This window comes from Physeter macrocephalus, chromosome 5, assembly GCF_002837175.3.
Source record: "Physeter macrocephalus isolate SW-GA chromosome 5, ASM283717v5, whole genome shotgun sequence".
NCBI classification, from domain to species: domain Eukaryota; kingdom Metazoa; phylum Chordata; class Mammalia; order Artiodactyla; family Physeteridae; genus Physeter; species Physeter macrocephalus.
This window is the reverse complement of record NC_041218.1, coordinates 42,203,914-42,216,400: the sequence shown is the minus strand read 5'-3', so window position 1 is coordinate 42,216,400 and position 12,487 is coordinate 42,203,914. Positions and strand designations below refer to the sequence as shown.

Genomic DNA, 12,487 nt, shown 5'->3' with positions numbered 1-12,487 from the left:
CCCGTTGCGGAGCACAGGCTCCGGACACGCAGGCTCAGCGGCCATGGCTCACGGGCCCAGCTGCTCCGCGGCATGTGGGATCTTCCCGGACTGGGGCACGAACCCGTGTCCCCTGCATCGGCAGGCGGACTCTCAACCACTGCGCCACCAGGGAAGCCCAGGAAATTGGATTTTTATGTAAAATCTCTTGATTATTAAACATCAGCAATAAACCACATTAAAAAACAACAAAAAACTTAAACATGGAGTGAGTCTGAGGATTGCTCGTCTAAGACACTCTGATTTAGGATTTCAGAATCATAGAGCTTGGATGGACGTTGATTATCCTGTTTAAGCCCTTTATTTTAGGGAAACTGAGGCTCAGAATGGGGAAGGGACTCACTGAGGTTATAGAACCAGCCATCAAGGGGTCAGGACTTGAACATGGTCTAGGCATGCATTAAGATTTAGTCTTTTTATCTTCTGTGTCTATTGCAGCGACTGGTGCTCAAAAATAACTGTAGAATTAATGAAGGCATGAAGGATCATTCTCATGAATCTGGGGCTCGCCTCTCCTGAGTTTTCACTGGAGAGCAACAAGAGAGAGCTGTATTATCGTGTGGGATATGAATAAGGTTATTGTCTTTGCTCATGTGATTCACATGTGAATCTCATGTGATTCATCCCAGAGCAGCGATATGTACGAGAAACAGTCCAAGAGTCATGAGAAGGAGCCCTGAGCTGGACTCACAGTTGTCATGGACATGATGTGATGTCCCACATCATGTAGAAATCCCCTCTCCTCTTCCATCCCCTCCCCTCACTCTGATTCTGCTCCAAGGCCTCCTCCTCAATTTGCCTTAGAAACTCTTCCCTCACCCCTTCGCTGTCCAACTTTCTCTTCTCTTCACCCCACCCACTTAGACTTCCTAAGACTTTATCCTGTAGATGGTCTGAGTATGAATTCCACAGGCTGCCCTGAATTTTGCCCCTTTTTTTTTCTAGTTTCTCCTGGTCTGTCAGATTCTCTCCCATTCTTCAGATGGTTTAACCAAAGGCTAAACAAGGGAACCAGCAGATGAAGTTTTTTTGGGGGTGTGGGGGATGGAGGGTGGGTAGAGAAGTTAAGAAGTTCAAGATTGAATTTGGTTTGTGGCAAAGGGATTGGGGTGAGGCTGGGTAGGTGAGGCTGCAAACACATGTACTTTCGCAAGTGTTAAAATTCTCCCTTTTTCATACTTGCAGTTAGTCGCTTGCTCCCCACTCTCCCACTAAGTGGGTGAGCATATGGGTGCACAGAGTGGGGCGACCTCTCACTGTATGGATGGGCCCCTCCAAGAAGACATGCTCTTCAGCACTTTTGATTTTCTGAAAAGAAAACAACCCCAAACAGGTGTTGACACCAAGGTTTTGCTAAACTTGCAAGAATAAAATGAGGAAGGCTGCAAGTGAAAAAGACATTCTGTTTCAAGCCAGTAAAGTCCTGCTTGCAAACTGTACAGAGATCCTTGGTGCAGCCTAAGACCATCAGAGTGCCCTCCTCTGCAGGCTGTGTGGCCATGGAGACTCAGGGCTGGGATTTGCTTGTTTTGTAAGCAGGTGAGTCTTGTTTATTTTGGAATTAGATGCCCTACGAATTTTTCTTTACTTTAAAATACATATTGGTATTGAATATCATGTTAACATTTGCTTTTCTTCTACCCTTTATTTTAGATGAAGCGTAATCTTGTCACTCATGGTTTTTGCCCACCGTGGAGGTATTCAGGTTGGCAAAAGATTACTGTGTGTGCTTTTCTTCTCTTCAAAGGTTAAATGTAACTCCTGAGAGTTATTTAGTTTAAAAAAAAGTGTGTCAGTTTGACAAGTCCCTACTACATGAAGCAGAAGCTCAGCTCAGGGCTGGGAGTATGCAGCTTGTCCTCACCCTCAGACTGGGAAGCCAGACTTAAAGCAAATGACTCAGCTACAGGCGAGGAAATGCAACAACAGAGGCAGGGACAAAGGGCTTATGTGACGGCTGAATAAAAGCTAATACTTATTGAGTCCTCTCTGAGCACGAGGCCCAAGGCCCGAGACCTTTGATGAGGTCCCAAAGATTGGAACGTGCAGCACGGGTATAGGAGGTGCTTTTGGGGTCCACGTTTGCTGTGTTGGCCTCCCCAGCTGAATACTGACTGGTGTCCGCGCCTGAAGCTCTAGCCTCTGAGGGGCGATCATTGCTGGGGAGAAGATGACACCCCTCATCTGCTTCTGCCCCTTCCAACATGTTCTAGAGCTTCCAGCTCAAGCAGCCGAGGCTTGTTCTCCAGCCCCTTCCACCCACAGCTTCCACCTCTTGCCTCACCCATCAGCAGGGGTCTTCCACTGCCCCACCCTCGGTTCTGACACCGTAGCCTTAACCCTGTCCTTGCCCACTGTCTCCTCCAGTCTCTCTAGGGGAGCCCCGAGCCTGCTCCCCAGGCTGCACCAGCCTCCCATTCCTCAGGGCTCCCTCTGCAGTCCCCTCATTTCTCCTCGAGCCTTCGCCCCAGATCCCCTCTGTCAATCTTAGATCTGCCAGCTACCAGTCTCCATCACTGCCCACTCCTATCCCTAGCCCAGCTTCTTCCTCCCAGAGGAAGCCCCTTTCTTTCTGCCAGATTCTTCCGGTGGGGCTGGCAGCCCCTCCCCTATCCCCATTACCTTCCTGCTTGCTACTGTTCCCAGGGGCCAGGAAACTCAATGCTAGATGTCCCTCTTTCTGCCCTTGAACTCTGGGAGCCACAGGCCTTCCCAACATGGACATGTGTTTTTTAAATTTATTTTTGATTTTTCAAATCTACTTGCTTCTTTAAACAAAACTTTATATTGAAAAAGTGACTGATTTTTTTAAAATGCTGAGTAAGTAACAGGACAGGTGGTGGATGAGGTTAGCAACAAAGATGGACGGTCAGGAAGCACTGTATTTCCCCAGTCAACCTTACCACGGCCCAGTGAAGTTCAAGTATGGACTGCTATCACCCCCACTTTGCAGAGGGAGCCCCATCTGGGTTTTGTGATGAATTCCTTCATGTCATGTGACATAGTTTAAGGAATTGGCTTTATTGGGGAAAGGACAAACTTACAAGGCTGGGTTTGTCCCCTGAACCCCATCATCCCACTGAGTTTGGGTGCAGCCTTTCCCCCAGGAGGGTGGGGTGAAGAATCCCATTGGAGCTGGCTTATTGCAACGGCAACAAAGAATGAGATCCTGGCGTCGCCTTGGGCAACTGTGCTCATCCAACCGTGATCCCCATTTTATAGATGTAGAAACGGACCAGAGAAATTTAACAATTTGTTCAAGTCACACACCAATTCCAGGGCCTAAATTCAAAACCAGTCTGCTATTTTATACACAAAGAAAAAAGACTTCATGAAGTAATACGGAGGGGAAGACCTCTGCTCTCTGTTCTCTGGGCTTCACCTTGTATCTCTGAGAAGTAAGGTGATATTCTGTGAGGACCCAGCCAACCCCCTGGTGTTTTTTTGTTTTTTTGTTTTTGCGGTACACGGGCCTCTCACTGTTGTGGCCTCTCCCGTTGCGGAGCACAGGTTCCGGACGCTCAGGCTCAGCCATGGCTCACGGGCCCAGCCGCTCCGCCGCATGCGGGATCTTCCCGGACCGGGGCACGAACCCGTGTCCCCTGCATCGGCAGGCGGACTCCCAACCACTGCGCCGCCAGGGCAGCCACCCCCTGGTGTTTTGACACTTTCCCCCTTCACCACACTCCCTTCTGCTCCCCACCCGAGCCGTGTTGGCACGTTGGGAGCTGTAAGGGCGGCTGCAACCCATCTCCTTTGTTGATTGTAAAGAAGGCTTAGCAAGAAACTTCCTACGCTTAACCCTCCATGCCAGAGAATTAGTACCCAAATTAAAATGACTTCAACAGTTTACATTTTAAAATACCTTATAATCACTGGCAATGGTTCATGGTAGAGCTATCTATAGAAATTTTTGAGATCTTGTACATAAACCTCAAGAGGAAAATAGGAGCTGTTTCTTTAATTCTTATTACACAATTTTTAAGAAACGCTTTCATATTCCATTCAACTCTTTCTTCCCTTTTTCCTCTTTCTCTCTCACTGGTTCTGAAAAATAAGTGTAGACATAAAAATGCAGGCTATAGAAAGCTGACTTTTTCTATATCTAATAAAAACCTTGGGGAGTAATTGAAATAATTTGGCACTGGCAGTCAGGTTACATGCTGCATAATATCAAAGGAAAAATCCATAGTGAGGAAAGCAGCAGAAAACAGGAAGATGTGCTGGAGAATAAAGCCAGGACATTAAATAATGAGTAACTATGAGAAACTTAAAAAAATGTTTTTTAAAATTACATCCTTAGAAAAATAGTCAAGAAGCATCTTCAAAGAAGTTATACTAGACAAAGTGTACACTCTCTGTATTTCTCAGGATTTTGAATTTAAAGAAAAGAACAGAAATACTCCTCACCCCCAACTCCACCCCGGCATCTATTCATTAGATAAAAGTCTGACAGAAGCCATGGGTTTCAATCAAATTTTGACACACACGTTTTTTCATGATTAGGCTATCCTCCCATCTCCTTTCTCCCTTTTTATCTCCACGATCTGAATTTTAAAGAAATGCTGTCAAGACAGTGTACCACAAAAGGAGAGATGTCTACTATAAATTGTACTGAGTACTTTTCAGAGAATTTTACTTTGGTCTTTTAGATTTTACAGAAGATGGCTGCATTCATTGTGGGAACAAAGTGACGTTGAGATGACACATCTGGGTCTTGTGAGAGAGACATGCTGGTGTCACAGGCACACGGGGAGAGCGCAGCTTCCAGCCTGCATTTCTGTCCAAATCCTATTCCTTATTCTGCACCCTAACATGGACTCTTGGCTGGGGACCTTGGGCAAGTTCTTTACTGTTCCTTCATTCAGTTTCCATCTAGATTTTTTTTTTTTTTTTTTTGGGGTACGGGGCCCTCTCACTTTTGTGGCCTCTCCCGTTGGGAGCCCCAGGCTCCATTCTGCACCCTAACATGGACTCTTGGCTGGGGACCTTGTGCAAGTTCTTTACTGTTCCTTCATTCAGTTTCCATCTAGATTTTTTTTTTTTTTTTTTGCGGTACGCGGGCCTCTCACTGTTGTGGCCTCTCCCGTTGAGGAGCACAGGCTCCGGACGCGCAGGCTCAGCGGCCATGGCTCACGGGCCCAGCCGCTCCGCGGCATGTGGGTTCTTCCCGGACGGGGGCACGGACCCATGTCCCCTGCATCGGCAGGCAGACTCTCAACCACTGTGCCACCAGGGAAGCCCTCCATCTAGATTTTTTTTGGTTGTTATTTCTATATAAAACCAAAATCTATGGGAAACAGAAATATTTAAAATAATGAAAGCTATCACCCATAATTTATCAAACATAATGATTTTGGTGTATTTTCTACCAATTTTCTTATGTACAGCTAGTTTTTTCTTTTCTTTTAAAAATATAGTAGAAATTAAATTATACTATCCAATTTTATATGCTAATTTTTCTTTTGGTGGTGTTTTGTCTTTCTAAATAAAAATATATGGACTTTTAGTCCTAATTTTCTAGAGCTGCATAATATTCCACATGGTGTTTTTGTATTCTTTGGTTTTACAGTCCACACCGACAGAGAGCTTTTGACAGCACTGGGACTGTTTGAATATCTCATTAAAGGAGAAGAGAGAGAGCAACAAGGGGTCAGTATTCACTTTGTGTCTATGATGATTCTTAGCCAGGTTGCATGACAACTTTCCAATAAACTGTTGGTCATATTCATACACAGAGAGACAAGGCTGATTTCTTTCTGTGGGTCAATCTCGGATCATAGACCAGTGACTGTATTATCGTTGTTGGTGTCTGAGTGGAGTGAGATAAGCTGGGTACAAATTCCAGCTCTGCAACTTTCTATTCTGTGATATGGACAGGGCTCTTGGTTCTCTCTATGCCTCTGTTTTATCAGCTGTAACAGTGTAGATATCATTACAAATTCCCAGTTCTGAGAAACGTATTTTAATACATTTGATACTGGGTTGAACGCTGCAATCAATGTGTACATTGCCATTTTTCTTTCCTTTTTCCACCATTAACACTCTCCAGAGCTAATACGATCAATGATATCTTCGAATTGAAGTAATACAATATGTAATATAATAAATACTTGCTTTATAGTTTGTTGAAAGGATTAGGTGAATATTATATATTTATATTATACATAAATATATAATACATATATATTATATATACATATAATATATATCTTATACATAAATTGTTCTTAGCATTTGGTAAGAGATCAACAATCAGCTATTATTTTATTAGTAAGAGAAAAACTATGTTGTCCTTAGAATAGAACATTTGTTCTGTGTAGAATATATATGATGAACAATACATTATTTGTAGGGCATATATTTAGATAAAACTTGTACTGCTTGGAAAATTCCTTAATACTCTGTTGATTAGAGATGGCATAGGGATGGCAAATAGGTTTAACTTTACGTGCCAAGTCTAATCTGTTGATGATGATTGTCAGGCGTGCTGTTTTGTGAGAATCGCTGAAGCAGAATAGCAGACAAGAGTGCCAAGGTGGGTTAGTTAATATCTTCCCCAGACTTCGGAAGACGGAGTGGCAACACACAGACTAAGTGTTTGCCATCTCTGCATTATGTGTCACAAAAAATTACTTGGCAGCTCATTAGGTATTGGCCAGGCCATGGTTTATCAATCAGGAGTTTCATCAAAATCTTGTGGACTGAATCTGGGTCCAAGGTGGGAGGTGAGAACCACACAGGTAAGAAACAAGCCCAGGAGACACAGAAGTCTGGGAAACATGGGAAGCTGATGGAGACAATACCCTGAAAACACGTTCCTTTTTACAATGGCTTTGGGGGATTTCAGCCACAAACTTTTAGCTATTTTTCATAAAACTCCAACCCCAGTAGAAATGTGGGAGACTTTGCACCATGAGGGAGGGCAGAGTCTTTGCAATGACCTTGATTTCGCTCAGCCCTTGTTCTGCAAATGCTCACTTAGGTCTTGCCTCCTGAGCCTTGATGCCCTGCACCTTGGCCTTTCTAGAGCTTTGCTCTTGGATGACTGAGGTGCCCCCGTGGTCACTACTTTAACAGCATCTTGTCTTGTTCTCCTTTGCTATGGGTAAAAGGCTCTAAAAGGGCCCCTCTCTCAGAAAAGGAAATGGTATTGAAAAGGGGGACTGTTCATTTTATTCTATGTTCATTATTATCTAATCCTCTGCTTTTGTGGTACTTATGAAATAAAACCAATCATTAAAGGCACATTGGTGAAAGTTTAAATGGAACACTACATACCATTTCTTGAAATGTTCTGGTAGTCCCTGTGATTGCAGTGGTTTCTTTTCCGTAAACGAAGGTAAATAGAGTTTTCTTTAACTCTGAAAGAAATATATATGTGTATATTTAATGACAGGACATTCACATGATGGAGTTAAAATAAACATGGTTTTATTATGATTTTTTAAATGTGAAAATGAACTCAGAAAATCAAATCTCTGCAGGCACATTTTCTCTAAACTGTCAATACATTATTAGGAGTTGTTATAAGAAATAGTTCTACAAAATGGGTTGCACTGATGTGATAAGATCAAACTTTTTCTTCTTTTTATGAAGACTTCCAGTCATCCCTTTCTAACCTTTTAACCAAGAGCTGCTGTAAGTCTCTTGAGCAACTGGTCATTTTTACCAACTTGGTTATTTTGAATCTGACCATGTTCTCTTTCTTTTTTTGGTTGCTGTGAAGCTGTGGCAGACACTCCTGCTGTCTTTCAGATCCATTTCTCCCCCTTCATCCATTTTAATAGAAGTTTTAGTAGGACATGTGTCTGTCCCAAATGATGACTGCTTTACTCAGTTTCCCTTGCAGCTAGGAGTGGCCACTTCACTAAATTCTGGACAATAAGATGGAAGGAGAAGTATCCAGTGACAGTTTCTGGGAATGTTTCTCAGGAAACAATTGGCAGGTGACCCTTGCTTAGTCCTTTTTCTCCATTCTGCTGCCCACAATAGGAATGCTGTCATGTTGGACTATGGGGATAAGTGCTACACTGAGAAAATAGAGGCGTGACCTGGAAGGGCCCTGGATCCCTGAGGACCAGTGGAGTTGACCTCTCATATCAGACCTGGACTGCACATGTGAGAGAAATAATCTCATCTGTCATCTTATTTAAACCACCCAGACGTTGAGTTTCTCCATTACTTATAGCTGAATCTAATACTAATGGACACAGATTTTAGAGACAAATTTTCAACCAGCATCAGGCTGTAATTGCACATATTTTAAGTCACTTTATTGGCTTCTCTTTGTCCCATCTTTGATTTTCTATCTTCTTTTGCCAAACTTTAATTTAATTTAAATGGAATTTAATGTTATGTTCTCTATACTTTTATAGGCTTCCTAAAATCCATTTTGAAACAAGACCAGGTATAAACTAATGAATAATAATTAAACTCAGATATATTTGATTATTCCTCAAATGTATTTTATCTTCTCTTCATTATAATAAACTTCATATCTTACAACCTTACATAAATCATCACTTATTTTTAAGTGTTATGTAAGTCTCACTCATTGTATTATAGTGCTTGCCTACTGTCTCAGTGCTTCAGGTTTGGGCACTTAGAATGCACTGTAAGTATTGTTCTTTCTGAAGTCTGAGGAAACTAATAATAATAGAAAAAAAACTTGTGGTTACCAAAGGGGAAAGGGGGAGCCAGGGATAAATTAGGAGTTTGGGATTAACATGTATACACTACTATATATAAAATAGATAACCAACAAGGACGTACTGTATAGCACATTCTTTTCTCTTATAAGTTATTTTGTAATAACTTATAAGGGAAAAGAATGTAATAAAGAAACTAATACAACACTGTAATTAACTATACTTCAATTAACCCCCCCAAAAAAAGAAATTACTAGTAACATTTCTTAATAGAAGACCAAGATCTCTGAACAATATTTTAATTATGGAATTTTTGCTTTGTGGTAGAGTTTTGAGGTGAGTGATTTATTCTACTTTTTAAAATCAAAGCTACCCATGCACATAGTTTTAAAAATCAAATTCATTTTACTTGAATAATGTTTATGGAGCCTTACTATGTTCCAGACACTATTCGAGGCACCTGGATCCTACTGGTAAATGAAAAAGATGAAGATCCCTGCCCCTGTGTCATTGACATTCTGGCAGGGAAAAAAACCCACTAAGCATCATGAATAGGCAAATTATGGAGCATGCTAGAAGAAGACAGTAAATGCTGTGGAAAAAAGGGAGGCAGGGGAGCTAGGATTAGATTGGTCAGAACAAGGCTTGTTGAAAAGGTGGATGTGAGCAAAGACTTGAAGTGGTGAGCCTTACAGAACAAAATAGTTGAACTATTTTCATCTATAAGGCTTGTAGTGATAAACAGCAAGCTCACACTCCCCATTCCTCCCCATTTCTCCATTCCCAGAGGCAATTAATTTCAACCTTATTTGACTGAGTCTTTTCATATTTTCTTTCTTATCTCTAAATAACATACTTTCAAGGCTACTTCTTGATTTTTAGTCTTTGGCATTATCTATTCACTTCCCACTATGAAGAGGAGGATTTAGCTATTCACAACAGATCTATGATTGCTTTTTCTTCTCTTCACAACGCTTTCATTTCCCTGGAGTTAATAGCTGCCTTTGTTTCTTTGTTTAATTTTCTTAAGTGTTTGTCATCAATTCACCCTTAAATCTTTTTACAGTTGTTTGCTCTCTTTTCAATATGCTCTGATATATCAGATAGTTTATTAATTTCATCTCCTTGTGGAAATCTCTCCTGGATCCTCTTGCCCTGCTTAATCAGGACTTGTTGACCTCTCACTCTGCTGCAGAGTAGATATCCTGGGAGCCTCCTTCTTTATATCCTGGGGATTCTTTTCACCTCTTCCTGACTTGTTAGATATCCTATTTCCTGGAAGACCACATTTTTCTTATTTTTGATGGAGAGTACTTTTACATAACATTTGAAGGATGTGTGTGAAGTAACATTACTTTTTTTAGCATCTGAAAATGTTTTTATTTTTGACTTAGTGAGGTGTAGGGTGGTGAGGTATTGCTGGTGAGGCGTAGGGCGGGCCCAGAAACACAGCTTGCACCATAAATACAAACACAAATAAGGGTTAATAGGACTTCTTGGGGACGAACTTCAAGTAGAGAAGTAGCAGTGTTCACCTGGTCCCTGAACTCTCATTATCTCATAGAAAAGTGTCTTAGACAGGACATAGCTAGACTGGACACATATGGGACACCCTATATATTTTTAGGGAAAGCAGGTTCTGGTGTTTATAAGTTGCTATATAATAATAATAATAATAATAATAATAAATTTCAGGGATAGGTAACTGTTTTGTTAAAAAGGAGGAGTTCCAAACAGGATGAATCAGCTTCTTGTTAAGTACCAATAGGAAAGAGGAAATGGGTTTCCAGAATTATCAGTTTGCCTCTTGTTGACTGGTATGGTAGATTTAAGAATAGCCTCATTATCTTTGACACCCCTACCCTTAAATCTTGGCTGTCTTGTTACTTCTTTGACCAAAAAGATATGGTGGAAGTGACACTATGCCAGTTTTGGCCTGGCTTTTAAGATTCTTGGCAACTTTGGTCTCTTGGAGCCCTGGTTCACCACCTAAGAATTCTGACTATCTTTCTGGAGACACCATGTTAAAAAGGCCCTATAGTGGAAGCAACAAAGATGTCCTTCAATAGGTGAATAGATAAACAAACCGTGGTACACCCATTCAAAGGACTATTATTCAGCAATAAAAGGAAGTGAGCTATTACTCCATGAAGAGACATAGAGGAAGCTTAAGTGCATATTGTTAAGTAAAAGAAGCCAATCTGAAAAGGCTACATACTGTGTGATTCCAAGTATGTGACATTCTGGAGAAGGCAAAACATGGAGAATCAAAAAATCAGTGGTTTCCAGGGGTTAAGAGGAGGGAGGCGGGTATTAATAGGTGGAGTACAGGGGCTTTTTAGGGCAGTGAAACTAATCTGTACAATACTGTAATGGTGGATATATGTCATTATGCATTTGTCAAAAACCATAGAATGCACAACACAAAGAGTAAACCCTAATGTAAACTGTAGACTTCAGTTAAGAATAACGTATCAATATTGGCTCTTCATTTATAACAAATCTACCACACTAATGTGAGATGTTAATGATAGGGGGAATTGAGGAGATGAGGGAGTATATGGGAACTCTCAGTACTTTCTGCTCATTTTTTCTGTAAACCTAAAACTGCTCAAAAATTAAAGTTTATTAAAAAAAAGAAAAAATAGCCCTACCTGGAAAGGAAAAGAGATCCAGCTAAACCCAGCCTTCTGGTCACCCCTTGTCAGGCACCCACTTCGTGTGAGTGAAGCCATCTTGGACCCTCCAGCCCAGCGCTAAGTGAATACTGTCGTGTCCATGGTCAATATTACATGGAGAGGAAGAATTGGCCAGCCAAGCTCTGCCTGAATTCCTGACCTCCCAAACTGTGAGGTATAAAAATGCCTTGTTTTAAGCCACTAAACTTTGGAGTACTTTTTACACAACAATTGATGTCCAGAACAGATGCTTATAGAATTCTGGGTTAATATCGTTTTCCCTCAGAAGATTGAAGGAATCGATCCATTGGATCTTGACCTACCTCTGTTGTTGTCTGAAGCCATTCTCTGCCTCAATCCTTTGAGAACCTGAGTAGCATCTGTTCCAAGTGTTCTGTATGACAGGCTTGGTGTGGTTCTATTTCCATTCAATGTTAGACACCCTTTCAACCTGGAAATTCATGTCACTCAGTTCTGAGAGGTGTTCTTGAATTATTCCATTGATGATTTCTTCCTTTCTTAGAACTCCTATTATTTAGATACTGGGTCACCTAGACTGGTCCTCTAATTTTCCTGGTTTTTCTATCTTAGTTTCCATCTCTTTGTCTTTTGCTCTATTTTCTGGATGATATCCTCAACATGATTTTTCAATACACCCATGAAATTCATCTTATGTCATTAGTATAATCTCCCAATGATCTTTTTTGGTCTCTGAATATTTCTTTAATTTTAGTATAATGTTTTTATTTCATGAATGTAATATCTCCTTTTATTTTTTTGAAGATATCATTTTAGTTATTTTTATAAGTAGGATATTAATTAAAGTTAAAAAAAATTTCCCCTTGGAGCACTGTCTCTGTTATCTTGAAGTTGTTTTTCTCTTTGTTTTTGTGTTGTTTTTCACATTCGAGGTTGGTCTCAGATATCTGATGATCTTGGGTTGTTGGCTTATGTGTAAAAGTGGAAACTAGCTGAAAACTCAAAAGCTGATTGGAAAGTGGGCCTGCTGGGTGTGGCTTGTTGTCTATGGCCCTTACTAGAGGGTGGACTGGCTGGGCCTTTCTCAGGAAACCCCTGCTGTCCGAGTCTTTGGGGCTTTCCTCTTAGGATGTGCAGATT

General features: G+C 41.2%; 1 protein-coding gene across 6 annotated transcripts in view; it reads right to left on the bottom strand.

The window, feature by feature from the left end:
* Nucleotides 1–12,487, bottom strand: part of AOAH (acyloxyacyl hydrolase) — a 191,919-nt gene that overhangs the window by 51,086 nt on the left and 128,346 nt on the right. For all 6 annotated transcript variants that reach the window (XR_003679783.2, XR_008617356.1, XR_003679784.2 and 3 more), the window contains one exon: nt 7,321–7,403. Coding sequence is in view for 2 of the 6 variants with exons in the window: in XM_024130149.3 (XP_023985917.1) it covers nt 7,321–7,403 (83 nt within the window). In the remaining 4 variants the exon portion in view is untranslated. The remainder of the gene's footprint in view (nt 1–7,320; nt 7,404–12,487) is intronic.